Source organism: Aythya fuligula, chromosome 7, assembly GCF_009819795.1.
Source record: "Aythya fuligula isolate bAytFul2 chromosome 7, bAytFul2.pri, whole genome shotgun sequence".
Classification (NCBI taxonomy): Eukaryota; Metazoa; Chordata; class Aves; order Anseriformes; family Anatidae; genus Aythya; species Aythya fuligula.
The window spans coordinates 19926244-19945699 of record NC_045565.1 but is presented as its reverse complement, the minus strand read 5'-3'; the positions used below and the strand labels follow the sequence as shown (position 1 = coordinate 19945699).

Below are 19456 nucleotides of genomic sequence, written 5' to 3'. Positions count from 1 at the left end.
TCCCAACTCTCTTGTGTTTTTGATATCACCTAACCTTTGAAAATCTTTTTTTTTTTTTTTTTTTTTTTTTGTGGGGGTGGGGAGGAGGGACGGCTTTTTCCCTCCCACTAACGTCTCAGATGCAATTTGGCATCCTCTGCAATATCAAACAGTCTTCAGAACAAGAACAGGATGCAGTGGTCTCACTCTGAGTGTGTGTCTCCTGGCACTTCTCTGTGTGCTATTAGTGGGGATTCTGCTTCAGGTAGATGATCAAGAGCAAAATTTCTGTAGAGAGGTGTTGTTGTGGTAAGAGCAAGGTTTGGAGGTGGTGGGGCTGTCACTGTTCCCTGCCTTCACCCACTTCTAGCACACATCTGTGCCAACAGACCAGAGGTCTGGGTAGATCGTGCAGCTACAGGAGTGAGTCATATCTCCCCTGCTCAGCTGCACAGCCTGCTGCAGAGTCAAGCTCTTATGAGCATGAAGCAAACGAAATGAGTACATGGTACAGACCGATTTATGCTTCTGTGAGAAAGCAGTTGGTTGTTGCCTGTCGGTGGCTCTCATCAGCAGTTAAATGAAAAAAAGAAATCTGTGTGTCTCCAGGGGCAGTCATAACAAGAAGGGGTACGCTAACATTTGCTTCTAATAGATCATCCTGTTAAGTCCCCAGATAAGATGTTAGAGATACTTTTTCAGCTGAATCATTTATCGCATACTTCTTTGAAGCCAAACATTTCAGAAGTGGCGTTCTTTCCACACGCCATGGTAGCTGCCTCCCTCCTGCCATCAGCCCATGTCTCGTGCAGAGGTGGATGGACGGAGCTTGCCAGGAGGGCAATGAGCAGCAGGGTGGGTGTTTCTGCACTCAGGTGGGCAGGAGAGCGGTGTCAGTGCAGGCCACAGGCTCCCTGTGTGTCTCCCCCAGGTTCAGGGTGCTCTGAACCCCCTCTGTTTGTGGCCTGCTGAGAGGAGGCGGGTTCCTCAGTGCTGTGTGAGAAATGAAGAGGGACTTGTGTCCCTCTGCTTTAACAGTGCGAGGAAGTTGCCTTACATTTTGAGGCAGAAGCTTTGGACCGGGTGCTCGGTTCTCATTGAATCGCTTTGGTGAGCCGTACATGAGATCAGTGGTAATTCTGTCATTGTCTCGAGTGAAGCTGAGATCTCACTGCATGTGCACAAAGCGGATGGAAAGACACATTATGCCAGTAACTGGGGACTTACCTCCTTGGGCAGGGCAGGGCTGGCTGCCAGCCCCTTCTTCCTCAGCCCCGCCAAGGGGCAGCCTGCTCTGCCTGGAACCTCACACCTGAGGAGTCCCTGCTCAGGGCCATGAGGGCCTTTTGACACATGGAGCTTGTTCTTTGGTCTCCCAGCTACTGTCCTGCTGTTCCTGAGTGATCTGGTCCAAAACCCCACATGTTGTTTTCTTTTCAGAGGGCCCACCTGAAAAACAGGATCTGGCAAAAAGGTCTGCAGAAGAATAACTATGAATTATTAAAATCAGGCTGATGGGGAACGTTGGGCCCTCACAGAAACAGAAGCTTGTACTGTAAGTAGAGAAAAAGAAATCAGGTGTTAAGTGCTTTTTCCCAAGTGTGATTGTCCCTCATTCCCCTCTCCTGGAGCCTGTTTTTCTGAGAAGACCAGGCTGTTTCCAGTGTAAGTGGTGCTCAGTTTTTAATGCTGCCACTACTATACCAACGCTGTTTATACACAATTCAGGAAGGAGAATGTGTTTGTGCTGTAGACCTGCTAATTATATAATTTTCTCCTTTTATTAAGCAATGTGCTCATGCTGTGTAATTCAGACTAACTGGAGTGCAGAGGAAAGATTTATATTTTGTTGAAGAGGTATGAGAATTTGACCTTGTAAGTGAATTCCCAGAGATGGCTAAGTACAGTGCCATAAGTGACAGGCTCTAATTAGGATGCTGAGAAACACGTGTGTAGTTCTGGTATCCTCCTGTGAACACTACCCAGGCATTTCCAAGATGTGTGGGCAACAGTATTTTGCAGCTATGGCTGCTAAATCTATTCAAGAAATTACTAGCGAGGAGCTGAAAGAAAGAAATATGGGAAGTGCTTAAAGGAGTGACAATATGGTAGAGACCGCGATTCTGAGACAGCGGCTTACAAAAGCTTGTCTTTTATTTAGTACTGTTGCTGACTCACAGGAAGAACAGAACATGAGGCAGCAGGTTTTATCATTTTCTGCTTGTAAGGACTTGAGATATTCGTGAAGTCCTGAAAGCCTCAGTGTAGTCTGGCAAGTTTCAGCCTTACGTCTATGGAACGCAGACCTGTGTGCAGCCAGAGCTGTATCTGTACCAGTGTATGCACATTATATGTGTACAGGCAATACAGAACAGTGTCTGTCCTCTTACACTGCTTGAGAAATGGATTGGAAAGCAGTTGAGGTCAGAGAAGATTCCAGCTGGGACCTGGGCAGGTTATACCTGAGTCCGCTCAGTATTTATCCCCCGTGAGGCTGATGGCTGTCTTGCAACTGATTCCAGTGAACAGCAACTGGCCTTGACATGGGTTGGAGTGAATGAAAACTTTGTGGAATCCTTTTTTTTTTTTTTTTTTTTTTTTTCCTGAAATACAGTTATATCTGTTTCAGAAATGTGTGTCCAAGTCTCTCTTACAATCCTAAAAGGAAACCAGCAAAATATTTTTTGATCTGACAGAGAATTTGTGTAAATAGTTAAAGGTGGGCATGTAATAACACATTTAGTGGGAGAGGGAACAAAGAATATTTGGCTGGTAGATACTGGCACGCTTTCAGAAAACAAATGCAATTAATAAACAAAAATAGCATGTTATCTTTTCTGTGGTTGTCATGACTGTCTGCAAGAAAGAGGAAGAAGAACCTACCTAACGTAAATAAGATGCATCTGCAAAACAGAGGTGAAAACTTGCCTATCTCAGTCTGTTTGTGAGGCTTGAGGAGAGTCCCTCTTGGGGAGAGGTTTGTAAACTGTATGTGCTAGCCCATGAACATCAGTTTTTTATAACCAGTTCCTTCTGGCTAAGTGACCAACAGTCTGCCTGGCAGTCTTCTGGAGCACTGTGGTAGATTACAGGATGCTCTGGCAGGCCCAAGCAGCGGCCAGGACATCTGCAGGGAGGTGTGACAGAGGCAGGCTGACACTGCACTGTGGGCAGAGGGGACCACTGGTGCGGTCCTGTCCTTCCTGCAACCTGCAGTGAGTTAGGCACCACTTTGCCAGGTGTGTTTGTCTGCACCTTGTTTTCATCGGCCAAAGTGACACTCGGCAAAAATGCTATAGAGGGGAGAGGAAACACTTCTGTACAGGTCAGAGATGCAAAGATTGTTCTCAAGGCTTCATGTAATAGACAGCTTTCTACAGGGAGGACTTTGTTTTCTTATAGATCTAAAATGTAGATTGTGGCTAGTTGTAAATACACTTGCCCACACTTTGTTTAACTATAATTGTTATGTTACTGATCAGATCACTGATAACGGTATTAAAGGTCATAGCCAACGGTGAGAGGAGAAAGTCCCATGGAATCACACCCACTCAGCAGTGACATCCCTACGCTGGTGTGTTGTGAGACTTCAGCCAGCCAGCTTCCATGCTTCTCTGCGTACATCAGTTCTGAATTAGCCTTAGATTAATTGTTTTGGAAAGTTAAAGGTTTTAGGAGGAACCTTTTACAACTAAGTTTGTAATATTTCTCTAAAAAATGTTTGAGAAGTCATTTTCATAAAACCATATTGATCAACATCTATTATATTGTCTCATTTTTTATTATTATTAATTGAATTCTATGTTGGTTACTGTGACAGTTTGGCTTAGAGCACTGTGTTCATCTGAGATGTTTGTAAAAGCTACTCTTTCCAGTTACAGCTTGAAATTTTTGATGAACTGTATTTCTTCCTGTTCACTGAAATCCCCTTAAGCACTTCTAAGGGCTGATGAGAATGGCTGTTAATTGCTATGGACGCAATTTAGCCAGTTCTCTAGGAATGCCTTGATGGATATGGGCTATCCAAACCCTCTGCACTTCATCGCCTAACTTTTCTGACTGCTCTTTTAGCATCCTCTTGTGATGGAGTTGAAATAGAAAGTCCCAGACTGCATTGCAGTCCTTTGGACACACGTGGACCTTTTCTGGTGCAGAAAATGCATGTGTATTAAATATGTTTGCTGCATTATTTTTTACAAGTCTATATAACAGCACATATTTCTGTGTAATTCCAAAAGTACAATTCTTTTATCATCTAGGATATTTTAAAAAGTATGTCTTTACTTTAGTCCTGCAGGTCATAGATTTTCCCCTTGTAGTTTATGTATGATGTTCTTTTTAAAAAATAAAAATAAAAAAATATATTTGCCATTTAATGCTCATTCCTTCATTGTATTACAGTGTTTCTCATGCAAGTTTAAAAAAAAAAAAAAAAAAAAAAAAAAGAGCACATCTGTGCTCTCAGGAGTTGTTTGTTTTTCAGTTGTGCTGAGTGGCTGACAGAGAAGACAAAGAAGTTGCAGCAGGGATGTCTTTTTGTCCTACCCAGCAGTGCCACCTAACTGTGCTGAGTGTGCCCAGCCTGGGAGCTGGGAGAAAGGGTCTGGAAACTGGCTGGCCCATCTGGAGAGGTACGTACCCACATGGTAAAATTTGGGTTGAGGGGGACTCCACAGTTGTCATCCAGAGCCTACATGCACAGGAGTTGTGCGCTGGTCAGAAAAAGTGAAATTCTGACAACTACAGAAAATTGTTAAATTCAGGAGTGGATGAAATTGCCCTCTGTAGATCCTTTTCCTTGGTGTCTGCTGGAAGATCAGCTTGACCAGATGATACAGGCACTGAGGCTTGTGAAACTGTGATATGACTAAGCATGCAATGAGTAAGTAATAGCCTCATGAAACCGGCTTCCAGTGTGTGTCTTTAATGGGAACTAGCTGGTTTCTCATAATGTGCAAGCTCATCTTGAAACTTTTCTAATTTTGGTAGGATAATTATGGAGCTTCTCTTCAACACAGCCCTTTCCAAAAGTGTGGTGGGGACTTGGTCTCCTTATTGCTGCCAGTCTGGGAATACATTGATTAGGAAGTGAAGAAGTCATTGTGAAAGGAAGAGAGGAGGAAGAACCCCTGTCTCCTGCCAGCCCCCATGCACACGTTCTGCAGGTCTGTGTTCCTTAAAGTACAGTGCTTGTTTCTCACAGTAATAAAGAACATTCCCTTTGCGTTTGGACAAATTTAGATAGCATGTTACCAGAGTGGTTCTGATTAACAGTCTGGGGGAATCCATTCTCTCATAGCTCTTAGGAAACTTGCCAGTGCAACATTATCATGTAGCCTTGTATACAATGTCAGCTAGAGCAGATAACTCTTCAAGGGCGGTGAAGTAGCTACTGAGCAGCTGCTGCCTTAACGCACAGCAGGGCCAAGCTCAGCCTTGGCTAGTAGCCTGAGTACTTATCCAGGATCTCTGGTGGATTTGCAGCTCTTGGTATTAAGACTGTTGCTTGGATTGTGCTTCTGATATATTTGAAGTTTTCTTTCTAATATGAGGCATGTCCACACCAGCTGGAGTATGAGCTATGGGTGGTGCCTTGCAGATGAAATGTAGAGCTTATTTCCACAAAACATCATGGAGGACAACCTATCTCCAAAACTGTGTTTAAATTAGGCAAGCTTATGGAGAAAAATTGTCTGCACCTATTACACATGAAGATATATGTACAAACTCCTGTCTCAAGACATTCTGACGCTGCACATAAGCAGGCTGGAAGGGTATAAGAAGAAAATTATTGCTGTAGATATCCCCTTTCTATCCTAAGCTTCTGCTATCAGGAAATCTCAGAGACAGGATACTGGGCTAGATGGATATCAGCCTGACCCAGGCGGGCTTATTCTTATGTTCTGTTTATTTACCAAAGAATGTTGAGGAGGGAACTATTAGCTCATTTTTACTTTGAGTACGTTCCTTTGTTTTTGAATGAGGGGAAACTTTACTTAACATTATCATGGAGAAAGATGCCTTGTTAAGAGGATGAATGAAGTTTGTGAATTAAAATGCTTCATCACCCCACCCAGGAGGCAAAGTGTATCCTTTGGCTCTTGGGCAGCACTGGCAAAACTATTTTCCAGACTTTGTAGGTTGAAAACTCCCGCATTTGAGTAGCTGTCTTGAGAATGATTAGAGACATTTTGTCTTAAGACAATAGAGCCTGGCAATGATAAAGCATGCTAGTCTATATGTCTGACAGCTTATGGTTAATCTGGCACTTTACAGATGCACACTGCATGACAGCTGCAATGAATCAGGTTATTTGAAGGACTTTCTGCTCCCTAAAGCTTATTTATTCCTGCCTTTCTCAAAAGGGCAGAGGGAGGGGGAAAATAAAAGTGTAAAGCCTATCAATGAGGTAGAGGAGAGGGCCTGAAGCCAGACAAACCAAAACATTTAGAGATTCTGCTAATGCTGAGAAGATGAAAGGAATCACCAAATAAAAGGGAGCGGGGACATATTTAGCAGAGCCTCATTCCTAAGCAGCCAATTAGATCTAAGCAGGAAGGTCTCCATGCACATCTGAGAAGTTGTTTTCCCTTATAAAGTAATGGCTTGTAATGTTATGAGTAAAGAGGTTACTTTATTCCCAGTTTTCTATAGCAGTTGGGATAAGACTGCAACTTCTGTCCTCCTTTACCAAAAAAGTATGACATCTACAAGCTAGTGCATGGCCTCAGAGCCTGCATTCTTCAGGACAGCCGTAGCCTGTTTCCTAGGCGTGGTAGCTATACAGCGCCTGTGGCATGGAGTCTCAAGTACATTTTCTGTTCATACAACAATTTGCATAAGTTACTGAAAAATGAAAAGATTGACTTAAGAAACATGTAGCTCTGAGTTTCCACTGGTACCTTGAAAGATGCTTGAAGTCAACAAGGAAGCTCTCAATGTACATGGGAACTTGCTAGTATCACTGTAAAGAGAACAGGGGAAAGTCTATGAAAGAAAAGCAGAATTACTTTTCCCTGTTGTTTTCCTTTCTCTGGTCATATGCTGGACATGCTCATGTGATGTAGGCTGTAAAAGGGCAAACTTTTGAGTGGGTAAGTGTCAAGATCTTGGAGGAACTCAAAGAGAAATCATACACGTTTTGGCTATGGGTGCAATGAAAGAGCTACAACCTCAGGGTGTACACACCCTGGGCAAATTGCACTGTGGTGGTTTCTATACAAATGAGCAGGGTAAGTGCTGAAAGGTAGGCAGCAGGAAGTGGTCTCCAGAGGGGAAATTAAGCTCCTTTCAAGAATGGTATTTTGTTCTTTGTCTTGTGAAAATAGTTGCATGTTTGGGCTAAGTTGGTATGTGTCTGTAGCCATAGAGGAAGGTTCAGAGATTTGATCCTCAGCATTTAAGGCTTGGTTGTCAGAAGACTTGTTCTGTTCCATTCTTTTTATGTTCTTATCCCAGTATCATGCCATGTACATTCCTCCCCTTTCCCTCACCCCTCTGGCAGTAACCTGTGTTGCTGAGAAGAAAGGCATAAACTACTAATGTCATTTTTTCCTGTGTGTTTTTATTTAGCAATATCTATATGATCGTATCTTGAGTAATGAGATCACTCAAAAGAAATACTTATTTTTTGTAATGCCCTTCAAGCTGGACTGACCTCATTTCCTTGCATAGTTCACCTGTTTGCCTTCCTTCCTTCCTGCCCCGGGACCTTCCATAGCGTAACGCCCTAGAGACAAGCTGCCTGCTGAGCACTGGTTCGCAGTTGTGTGATGAATGCATGGTTGTGCAGCATCTTTAGGGTTTTGCTGTGCTGTGTTCCTTTGTACCCACCACTACTGCTAAGTCAGTCTCTTAAGCAGTCAGGCTGGCTTACCCCTTCCAGTCTGCACAATCCTATCTCTATCAGATATCCTGCATATGGTAGGTCCCTACAAATACCTGTGTATCTTCCTTCTTGTCATATCGACAACTGCCCCTTCCGAGAGAACCTGTGTCTGCTGTGTCCTTCACAAACACCCTGAAAGCTGGGATTCCCCAAACTTTGATGCCTGTGACATGCAAGGTATTTCAAAATGATGCACACTCCCCATCCATAGAACCACTCCTCATTGCAGCCATTGCCACCGCCAGTACTGGGGTATGCACCAGGCTAAGTTTCTGGGACTATGATGAAGTTTAACAGAGAGAAGAAGCTGTCTGTGGTATCTGCTAGACACTGTCCCCTGATATCCACAGAGGTCTCATAAAAAAACTGTTGCCTGTATTTCTAGCTACACTGGGGTGCTGTGTGAATTGCTTGGCAGCCCTACTGAAGGGGTGTTTACTTGGCTTTGAAATCTCATAAGTGCTGTATCCACTAGAGTGTCATCACCAGTAAGTTTTTTTTTGTTTTGTTTTGTTTTGTTTTGTTTTTTTTTTGGGTGAGTGAACCTTTTTCATTCAGGTAAGGAGTTTAGATTCTTCTGGATCTTTGTCCCAGTGTAGATATTTCCAAGGAGTAGTAATAGCTTATGCTTCTGAAAACTTTGGACTATGCTTCCTCCAGTCTAGGGGGTAATTGGTGCTTGTAACAAAATCAGACATGATACTGCAGTGAAGGGGTTTCCTGTGTGAAATTCTCATTTCTGTTGACTTGATTTTGCTGATCGCTTATGTTTCTATGAAAGGTACATAATTTCTGTCAGCTATGTCTTTGAGTGTTTGACAAGAGAGTATTTCTTTTCAGCTGTTCTTTGAGGGTCAGTTGGAGATATGCAAGAAAGTATCTGCTTATATCCTCTGTTGTGGATGGCTTACCTTGGTAGTTTGTGGGAATTTTTTTATCATTATTATTTTTTGGTTATTTTTAAAAAATATCTCTTATCTTTTGCCCAAATGCTAGAAGTGGAAATCACAAATAGCTTTTGCATGGCTCATGATCCAACACTTGTTAGCTTCTGTTTCTGACCCTCAAAGCAATTACATTCCTTAAAAGTTCCTTTCCTTAAAAGTTAAATTCCTTTTGGTTTTCAATCCATAATTCTTCCTGACTGCTATCTTTACATGTTGCCTAATCCTCAGACCTCTGCACCGGACCAACTCCCTCTGCGGTTGTAGGGGGGATCTCTGGCATTAAGACTACTCCATTAGGCAGCACTCTGTAAGCAAACACATGACACTGCTCTCATCTGTAACAAGACTCACAAAGCAAGGATCTCTCTTGGATTTTCACGTCGTTCTTGGCTCGTGTGCATAGACCAGTTGTGAGTTTGTAATTGTCTAGTGATGGAGTTTAGACATGCTGATTTCTCGTCTTTAGTAGTAATTTAATGGCTATGTATTATTGACTATGAAAGGGCAGCTCCACGAAAGTCAGCCTGTCTAGAGAACAGCTGGCCGCAGCTGTAAAAATCCTGTCGTGCTCTGAAAATAACTTGTACAGTGAGAACCCTTGCTTTAGTCGCTAAAAATATGTTCAGTGGCAGAGCTAGCTGGAGGTTATACAATTCAATAACTTCATTATAAGCATTTTGAGATGTGAGTTTACACAGACTTGTGGCCATCACTGGAGTAACACTAGGATGAAGTTGGCCCACAGTTCCTAGGGCTTTGAAAATAAGCTGATAGGGAAAGAAAAAATTGATTCTCACCTATAACAAGCTGATCATAATCTTTTAACAGAATATTTCCACTGCCTTCAAACACCACCGTGAACCCTACACAACAGCAGGTACTTTTTTTTCAGTACTTCTAAAACTATGGGCAACATTTAGCATGCAGGCAAAACACTAAGCTTTTAAGGAGAACTTGTAGCAAAATTCAGCAGCTTGCTGGAAATATTATCATTGGTTTTGTCAAAATCTTTAATCAAAGTGAAGTGTCTTCTTATAAACACCTTCCCTGTCATAAATGACTGGTCTTCCAGATTTTTACTCTGCCTCTTGGATGTTTCTGTCGAGGCCTGGACCTCTGTCATCTGAACACATGCTCTTCCTGCCAGAGGGTGCCTGTCATGGACACGCTTTGTCTCACTGTGTTAGCCACTCTCCTGAAGTTTTAAAGTGTTTATCTTACACAGCTGAAAGTCTCCTCCTGTTTCATGAGCTCTACATTGGAATGCAGTGGAAGAGACCCAGGGCCTGTGGCCACCCAGATTAGAGGTTTTTGTAATAAGGTCCCTATATGGTTTTGTTAGAGACTTCGGCTCTGTCTCTGTCTGTCTCTGCTCCTTGTTTGGGAGGCTGGTGGGAGGAGAAGAGCTGAAGGGGCTATATAATCTCTGTGCTTTCAGATACACAGAGCACCATCCCAGGGCCACTATCCGCAGCCAAGCACTGTCAGGGTAAGTGGCACTGAACCAACAGTGTGATTTACGGTTTTGTGGAGGACTTTAATTAAGTTATGTCAGATGGAAGTGATTCAGGAGGATGTACTGTTGTACTGCAGTTTGCTTATGCGTTACTTAGTAGAACTGAATTGATAAAATGCTTGTAGTATCTACACTGAGTTGTTTTTATTTTATGGCACTTCTGAAAGGGAAATCAACCTGATGATTTTGCTGATTCCACTAATGCTCCAGAAACTGTCTAAAGGCACACAGGCTGTGTGGTGGTGCAGCTGGAATGATAGCTGTGTTTGTGTTTCAGTGAACCTGTGCCCCTGGGCTGTTGGTGTTGGACACAACAGAGTTCCTGAGGGGGTGGTAAATTTGCCCACTGTATAGTAGGGTTTCTCAGCAGGTTTGCCTCACTGCTCTTAGCTTAGGGTGACACGAGTGTTTTGGAGAATTATGACTGTAATAAGGGCTGGAAGCATGCAAAAAATATGTATATATATATCAGTATCTAAAAGGATGCAATGAGGATGCATGTGTATGTACATGTATACCCCTGTCTTCATGTATGTGATACTAATGCTCTGCTAAATGCCAGATGTTTTAGTAAGGAACAGGTTACACACAGTGTTCCTTGTGAGGCTGGGGTTCTCTTAATAGTATGCTGTGGAGACTGGTGAAGGGATTGGTTATCTTTAGATGTAAAGCAGGTAGAGGTAAGAGGCTAGATACTGTGTTAATTGCTTGGGAGAGTATTTTGCTTTATTCCACAGTGTTGAGTGACATTTGCTGCTGCAGGGTTTTACTACTGCATGCCACAGCAATCCTGAGCTGTAACGCACTGCTTGGCAGCAGAGAATCCTGGCTGAATGATTCAGCTTTGATTTTTCAACTTTTTGTGCTTTATTACTAAATATGGTTTTCATTTAGAGTCCTCTGAGCTCAGAAATGTAGCCTTTCCTGCCCCCTTCTTTCCCCTCCCCCAAGTGATTTTTGGCATCGCATTCCCTGCGATTGGTTTGAGCAAACCCCCTGACCTCTAGCTCTGTTCCAAAAACAGCCAGTTGAAAAGCCTGCTTCCTAATTAGGAAATGGTTTGTCTAAACCACTCTGTTCATTCACGTTAGATAACAATTATGCCCCATTGAGTAAATGCTTCAATATAAAGAGCTTGTTTCCCCAAGAGTAAATTTAATAAATGCAACCTACTTTTCTTTCTTGGGAATAACGATGAAGTATCTGGAGCACGTCAAGTTGGGTTTTCCATGTCCTTTTCTTCTTCTACACCCATGCAGCCTACAGAAGCAGCACTACAGCCGTGTCTCATGGCTGGGACGGGATGGGGGATCTGAAGTGAAGGATGGGCAGAGGCTGTCCCTGCTTGTTCCACCCGGGTACAGGCTGAGCGGCTTTGTACACACCCTTGCTCATCAGCCATGGCTCTCACTGACCCCGTTGCCACTTTGTCCTCCAGTTCCAATATTCTGTGGCAGAAGGTTTTAGGGACTGTGTGAGGAGCCAGTTGGGTTGGTAGATGACAGCTGTCTCCTTTAGCTCTTAACACACTGTAATTTGTTTAATTCTGCATGGAAGCCTGGGATCCCAGGTAGTCAGGTGGTTCCCTACCACACAATAAATTGTGGGCAAATAGCTCTTCTGAGTGCTGGTATTCAGGGCTTGTTTCTATAACTGACTTTAATACAAAACCCTCAAAGCATTTTTATTACTCATGTTATCTTCCTGTTGTCTGAGGAGGAAAACAATTTCTGTTTTACTGAAACAGGGAGCTAGTATAAATTACTCTGTCACTCTAAATGCAAGTTTTTAGCTGGCTTGAAGTTATGATAGAGCATATGCTATGGCCAGTTTTTGAAACACACGCTGTCCCTGACTTCATTTTAAAATTGGGATTTTTTTTTTGTCTGAGTAACTGAGGGCTGATTTATTTATTTATTTATTTTCCTTCTATATTAGGAACCTTTATTCTATTTTAAAAGGGAAAAATATAATCCTAGCTGGACATCTTGACTCAGTGGGTATGTGTCTTTATCACTGTATAATGTCTGCGTTGTGTACCACTGGTACATGACTAGCAGGTGAAGTGCTAATTCTTTGGGAACTCCAAGACTAAATGGTGATGGCTAAAGTGCTCTTACATCTGTTAGCTTTCCACGTGCACTGGTTTTATCAAAATGATAGAAAAGCAGGGGATGTTGTGTTAAATCTGATGCAAAGGGATCTTTGTTTTTGCAGCTGTCAGTCCAGCAGTCTTTTTTATCTCCCACTCACCCCCCAGCAGTGGATTTCTCTGACCAAATTTAGATAAACGTTTGCTGTCCCAGAGCTGTAATGATCCATCTGTCCATGCAGCAGGATTGGAATTCTCCTCTGGAATCCCTTGAATACTGTCTGTTGCATACAGTATTTCTGTGTGATGGTTCCTTTCATACAGTTCTCTGTCTTCAAGACTGGTTCTCTGAGGTTTGCTTTTTTTTTTTTTATATATATATTTTTTCCTAATTATTTTCCTGCTGTTTTTATAGGTCTGTTTCCTGTCTGGAGGTCCTGAGAACACTGACATAGAAGATGTGTGAGGAAGAGGACAGCACTGCCCTTGTTTGTGACAATGGGTCGGGGCTCTGCAAAGCCGGCTTTGCTGGGGATGATGCTCCGAGAGCAGTTTTCCCCTCCATCGTGGGTCGTCCCAGGCACCAGGTGATGAACTGCTTTATTTATTCCACACTTGGTTTGTAGAAGGTTTTGCTGCCCCATCCCCAGCTGACCACCCAGAGCCACCTTTTCCTGCGTCTGGTGCAAATAGAGCCCTGGGAGGTCAGTGTAACACAGTACTCCCAGGTAGAAGTCCAGCAGTGCAGCCACCTGAGTCAAAGCAATGTCTAGTCTTGTGAGAGGAATCCTTTTAATTTTTTTCACTTCCTTCTATGCTCTCTTCTTCCTGTCCCTTGATTCTGGATCACCCAAAGAACTTGATGAGTAAAGATAGTCTAAAAGCAAACAAGCCTGATAGAGAAGCATCTGTAACTTTTGACTGCCATAAAAGCTGGTGATAGATGATGTATGGAGAGCTAAAGGAGGAAGGAGAAGGTTTCAGTCAGCTTCCTATCAGCCTTCCTGACTTTATTCATTTAGCTTTATAGGCACAAATGGGCACTCATCTAGGATTGATTTTCTTTAGCTTCAGGTTTTACATTTAAGTGTTTCCAAGACAAAACTGTTAGAGAAGCCAAGGTTTGGAGCATGTAATGACAAAGTTCAGATAGGAGTATTATGTAGTCAAAGCATCCTAGTATATACTGTTTGTTAGTTGTTGGTTCTTCTGACAGTATTTCTAATTTAATACATAGAGTAGTTTCCAGTTTCTGGTCCAAGGACCACTTCTACAGGATCCACAAAAATACCCTAAAGTGTAAACTGTACTCATAGATTTAAATTGTTTATATCTTTAATGGCAATATTTTAGTCTCAAAAAAAAAAAAAATTAAAAATAATCATAATAATTTTAAGCTTTGGAAAATGTGAAGTGTGTATTGCTGCATCTTGGCCCTTAAATGGCACAATGTCGCTTTCCGCTTTAACTCCACTTTATTATACTTTAACAGGCAGGTCATCCCTAAACAGTGAACATTATAAATTGCCTATTGTTCTACTTCATCTTGATGAATTTAATATTGTACTTACTTTTTTATGTAATTTACCATGGTATAAAAATTGTACTTGTGTGCTCTTTGTTTTTACTGTACTGGAAACGTGAACTCCAGAGGTTTAAGTTAGCTAAACATTTCATTTTGGAAATTAGAGCAATGTGTAATTTTCCAATAATTAGTATTCTTAAAGTATTTTGTTACTAGTATCACTGACAACTGGATTTATATCAGCCAATGTTGTTATAAGAAGTGTTTGTGACACCTCTCCTTGAGGGAATAACTCCATTTGTGTTATTTTATAGGGTGTGATGGTTGGTATGGGTCAAAAAGACAGCTATGTAGGTGACGAGGCCCAAAGCAAAAGAGGAATCCTGACCTTGAAATACCCCATAGAGCATGGCATCATTACAAACTGGGACGACATGGAGAAGGTATTTCAGCATTGAAATGATGTGTATCACTGGTAAAAAACAAATAAACAAAAAAAAACACTTGAACCAAATGTTTACAGATTACTCAATAAATTTTAGAGATGAAAGTGTCATGCTATCAAGTGTGATTTAATGAAAAGCTTGTTAACAGCGAGCTGGAATAAAGCCTATTTGGCTCTGTATCTTCTACTGTAAGAATGTATTTATTTTCATTTACTAGCGTGTTCTTAGAAATCATATACCATTAGCAGTGATATATTTAACCTGAGGATTGTGTTTTTCTTTTTCATGTTACTTTGTAATACCTATGGAGGCAACAAGAACAACTGTATGTGAAACATTACTTATCTGTCTCTGAAATGCTGTAAGCAGAATGTTGGAGCATTGCACCTGTCTGAAAGTGATTCTGAGCTGCTAGTTGATGGTATTTCTTTCTCCTTTGCCTTCTTCCATTGCACTCAGATCTGGCATCATTCTTTCTACAATGAACTCCGTGTTGCACCTGAAGAACACCCAACTCTGCTGACTGAAGCACCATTGAATCCCAAAGCCAATCGAGAGAAAATGACCCAGGTAATCTCACTCTGAAGCTATGGAATAATTCCAAGTTTGTGAATTCAGCAGGATGTGAAATTCATAATTTCAGTTAGTCATGTCAGCTTGACTTTCCGGTAGTGTGCATCTCTTAGTAATGGAAGATGGAAAGTGCAGTGTGACCATGTGTCAAATTTGTACATTATTGCATTTACTTTAAAAAGTCAACATATCAGTTCTGAATATGAAAGCCTTGGTCTGTTCAAGCGTACATCACCTTCATCTTTTTATTAGTATTATTTTTTTTTGTCTAGGCCTATCACAAAATGATCTTTAATATATGCATGTATTATTATTCATACATCATAGATATAGACCAGACACAGGGAAATGTCTTATAGGACAAATACATATGGATTTAGATGTGTTTTCCTTCCTTGTTATTACCAACTATCAATAAATATGAAAATCTCTCTTTCAGTGTATGGCTACAACTAAGCTAAGATCCCTACTGTTAAACTGATTATCTTAATTTCATTTCAGATTATGTTTGAGACTTTCAACGTGCCAGCCATGTATGTAGCTATTCAAGCTGTTTTGTCCCTGTATGCTTCTGGACGTACCACAGGTAGGCCTCTGGAGATGGTGGCATAGGCATATGAAATAGAAAAGCATTTTGGTGTGCAGCTGAGAATGAATTGTGCGTGTTGTCTCCTCAAAGGGATTGTGCTCGACTCTGGGGATGGTGTCACCCACAACGTGCCCATTTATGAAGGCTATGCTTTGCCGCACGCCATCATGCGTCTGGACCTGGCTGGCCGTGACCTGACAGACTACCTCATGAAAATCCTGACAGAACGTGGCTATTCCTTTGTGACCACTGGTAAGAACATGCTACTAAAATGAGGAGGGGAGTTATTTAATGTGCAATGCTTCTAGTGGCCTTGGAAGGGATAGCAGTGGTTCCGCAGTTGATTTTTAGCAAGAAAGAATCCAACAGGAAAGGGGAGCAAGACTGGCATTAGAGTAATAAATAGGGAGGGTGTTAGAGGATGAAAGGGAACCACCTGTTGATACATCTGGGCCCTTTCTAAGCACCATTCTAAACACAATCATCTCAACAGCGGAGCGTGAAATTGTCCGTGACATCAAGGAGAAGCTGTGTTACGTGGCCCTGGACTTTGAAAATGAGATGGCCACTGCTGCCTCTTCCTCCTCGCTGGAAAAAAGCTACGAACTTCCTGACGGTCAGGTGATCACCATTGGAAATGAACGCTTCCGCTGCCCAGAGACCCTCTTCCAGCCATCTTTCATTGGTAGGTTGAGTGATTGTTTGGCCTTGGTAAGCTGCACATAAATATTAAGTCCCTGTTTTGGTTTGATTGTACACCTTGCTAGCACACTTAGATGTATACACAAGTGTGTCCTATTGCCCATTATAAACTAATCTTTAAAACAGCACTATTAATACAGTGGGAGGAACTTTATGTCAAACAGTAAAGCAAAATACTTTCCCAAAATAAACCTTGAATGTTTATTCCTGGCTTCGGGCCCACACCATTTTGTATGTTATGGAGTTGGCTACTACAAAAAGTATGGCTGCAGAGACATTTTTCTAAATAGTGTGAGGGTTGTAGTTTGAATGTGCTTGCAGGGAGGGGTTAAAAAAAAACAAAACAAAACCCAGTACTTTTATTCTTCCAAAAGACTACTCCAAATCCTGAATCCATGGTTCTGTACATTTGCAGAGCAAATCAATAGCTATGAAGGCAGGCTTGCAGCAAGGTCATGTAAAAATCCCGTGTAGTTTCTGCTGATTGGTAAATTTCAGCTTAGAAACTGATACAGTAGCTGCATACTTAGAGGTATTAGGACATATTTTGACTGTTCTGTCTCTGAGCTGTCTCAGTTAAAGAAAGGAAGAAGGAAAAAAAAAAAAAAAACAACAAATGATTCCAGGACCATATAAGGAATTCTTTGGACTTATGAGATTTCTGCAAAAGCCTAGTGGAGACTGTACACCCACACCCCTGGCTTTCTTTTTAAGGAGGCGTTGTGTGTGTAAGCAGGGGAGGGCTGTACCCTCAAGGAACTCCAATAATTTAAACAGCTGCAGAAAGACTTTCCAGTTTCTGTAGCTCTGAAGACTGGTGTCTTCCAAAGAGACACTGCAGTTCATGTTGTCCGTTCTGTATTAACGATTTAAAGTCCCTGTAAGGAGTTGCTTCCTCAGTGTTCTGATGTAACTTCTCTAGGCATGGAGTCTGCTGGCATTCATGAAACCACTTACAATAGCATCATGAAGTGTGACATAGACATCAGAAAGGATCTTTATGCCAACAATGTGCTGTCTGGAGGCACTACCATGTACCCAGGCATTGCAGACAGGATGCAAAAGGAAATAACTGCTCTGGCTCCCAGCACCATGAAGATCAAGGTATGGCACAATTACTTGTAGACTACTTTAGCTGGCATGTGCAACATCCTCAAAAATCTAATGAAAAACAGTAACACTTCACAAAATTCTTTTTCAATCAAGTCTGTATGTTATAGTAAATAATAATTGCTTGGTAACTATAAGAATCACCCTGGTTGCTGGAAGATAATCTCTCCTCTGACTTTCTTTCTCATGCTATGTTCTGCAAACTGCCCTAACAGCATAAATTATAATTTTTCCTGGGGCTGTATCAAGCTTCTTTAGCCCTTTTTGGTTAAGGGAAAGGGGAACGAAGGAGAAATACTGGCTCTGCCCTCAGCCTACAATTCAGTAAAGAAAGAGATTCTCACCAGCCAATCTTCTCTCTGCTGCTTTGAATCTTCCCCCTTTCTTGCTTTGCAAACATTTTGTCAGCTATACCAGTAAGGGTGTTCTAGGTCACTCATTCTTCCAAACCCTCCTTGGCTACCATTGCGTGTTTTGTCTCATATATTATATGAAAACTGCTTTTCCTCTTTTCTCACTTGCAGTCATGAATACACTCTTACTGGTCAAACTGACTCAGTTGTAAAAATTGAGGACTTAGGTTCAGATTTCAATAACAACTTTTTAACTTTATGACTTGCTGACTGGGATGGCAAGGGATGACACTAATGTGTACAAATACACTGTTTTCATTAATATCAAATATCACTGCTTTAATACTTCTGTATAACAAATTCACAGCTGAAAGTTGTGTTTAATGTTTTTATTTCTTAAACAGATCATTGCTCCTCCTGAACGTAAGTACTCAGTCTGGATTGGAGGCTCTATTCTTGCCTCCCTCTCTACCTTCCAGCAGATGTGGATCAGCAAACAGGAATATGATGAAGCCGGCCCATCCATTGTTCACCGCAAGTGCTTTTAAATTGCTTTATCTTTATATGTCTTTTTAGTGTATTACTGTGAATGTATTCAGGAAAATACATTCTTATAATTTCATTCCATAAATCCTTCATCATGACTCATTAATTGGATACTATGTATTTTTTGGAATAAATTTTAAATATGCAAATGAGATTGCTGCGCCTATTTTAAAAAGACACATTTTTGGATGTACCATTACAGCTGGTGTGAAGCTCCATCTTGTGGCGTAAATTTGTTACCACACTATACTGGGCTTAATAGAAAAAGTAGCAAATACCTCTTGCTCAATGGTATCAGTGCTAGAAAATGCTGGACTATCAGGCAGCATGTTGTTGATGTTTAGCCGCATTTTAGTCTGCAAGCAGAGCTAGTCTTGATTTTTGAAGCTCTGGGCAGCACTAAAGAAGCATAGTGTCTGTTCGATACCAGGATGTGCATGCGCATTCTGCTCTGCATCTGCTCTAACCAGAAATATTATCTGTCTACATCACTTAATTCACAGCTGTCATGCTAGAAGAAGTTCTCTCATTGTATGGCCCAGAGGTACAATGCTTTATACAGCAATTCCAGGTGATTTCTTTAAAGAAACAAAACCTGTTCTTTTAGAGCATACCTAAGTTCTGATATTAGATTGAACACGTGACTTTTCTATTACATGTCCTCAGGATGAGTGTAGTCTATTTTTGTTGTTTGGATTTCTAGCAAGGTCTAAAGGGTAATTAAGCTGGCTTAATACACTTGCTCTTCAGAACTTTTTTTTTTGCAGGGGTGGGGTGGGATACGTAAGGGGATATAATGTAATCAGAGCAGATTAAAATGTTTTTAGAATTTTTTCTTTTTCTGTGACTTTTCTGATTCCACTTATGTCTTAAATACATTGAAATTGATATTAAAATAGAAGTATATGCATAGAAGTTGAAGCCAGTACTACTACTGTCTTACAAGTATATATATATATGTATGAATAAAGTAATCACGAGGCAGACCTGGAAAAGGTCAGTTCTAAGGAACTTGCTGCACTCTGTATTCATTAGAGTTCAGGATAAAGGATGCTATTTATTTTTGTTACCTCTTTTCCTGTCTTAAACTCAATAGTTTATTTACCTCACTTACCTGTTACTCCTTATCTTCAAGCTGTAAACTCTGCAATAGCACCTGTTATTTACTGTGACTGTGTAACTGTTGGGTT

At 41.3% G+C, this 19456-nt stretch overlaps 1 protein-coding gene across 2 annotated transcripts; it reads left to right on the top strand.

Annotated features, from left to right (window-relative positions):
* Positions 1 to 5125: 5125 nt before the first annotated feature.
* ACTA2 (actin alpha 2, smooth muscle) lies at positions 5126 to 18418 on the top strand. 2 transcript variants are annotated; one of them, XM_032191431.1, is made up of 9 exons: positions 5126 to 5144; positions 12838 to 13009; positions 14262 to 14390; positions 14853 to 14963; positions 15468 to 15552; positions 15646 to 15807; positions 16049 to 16240; positions 17180 to 17361; positions 18125 to 18418. In XM_032191431.1, exons 2-9 carry the CDS (start codon positions 12881 to 12883, stop codon positions 18266 to 18268), a joined length of 1134 nt encoding a protein of 377 aa, XP_032047322.1. In that variant the 5' UTR covers positions 5126 to 5144; positions 12838 to 12880; the 3' UTR covers positions 18269 to 18418. The 2 variants fall into 2 exon arrangements, with proteins under 2 accessions (XP_032047322.1, XP_032047321.1); XM_032191430.1 differs by lacking the exon at positions 5126 to 5144 and adding an exon at positions 10269 to 10303.
* Positions 18419 to 19456: the final 1038 nt, after the last annotated feature.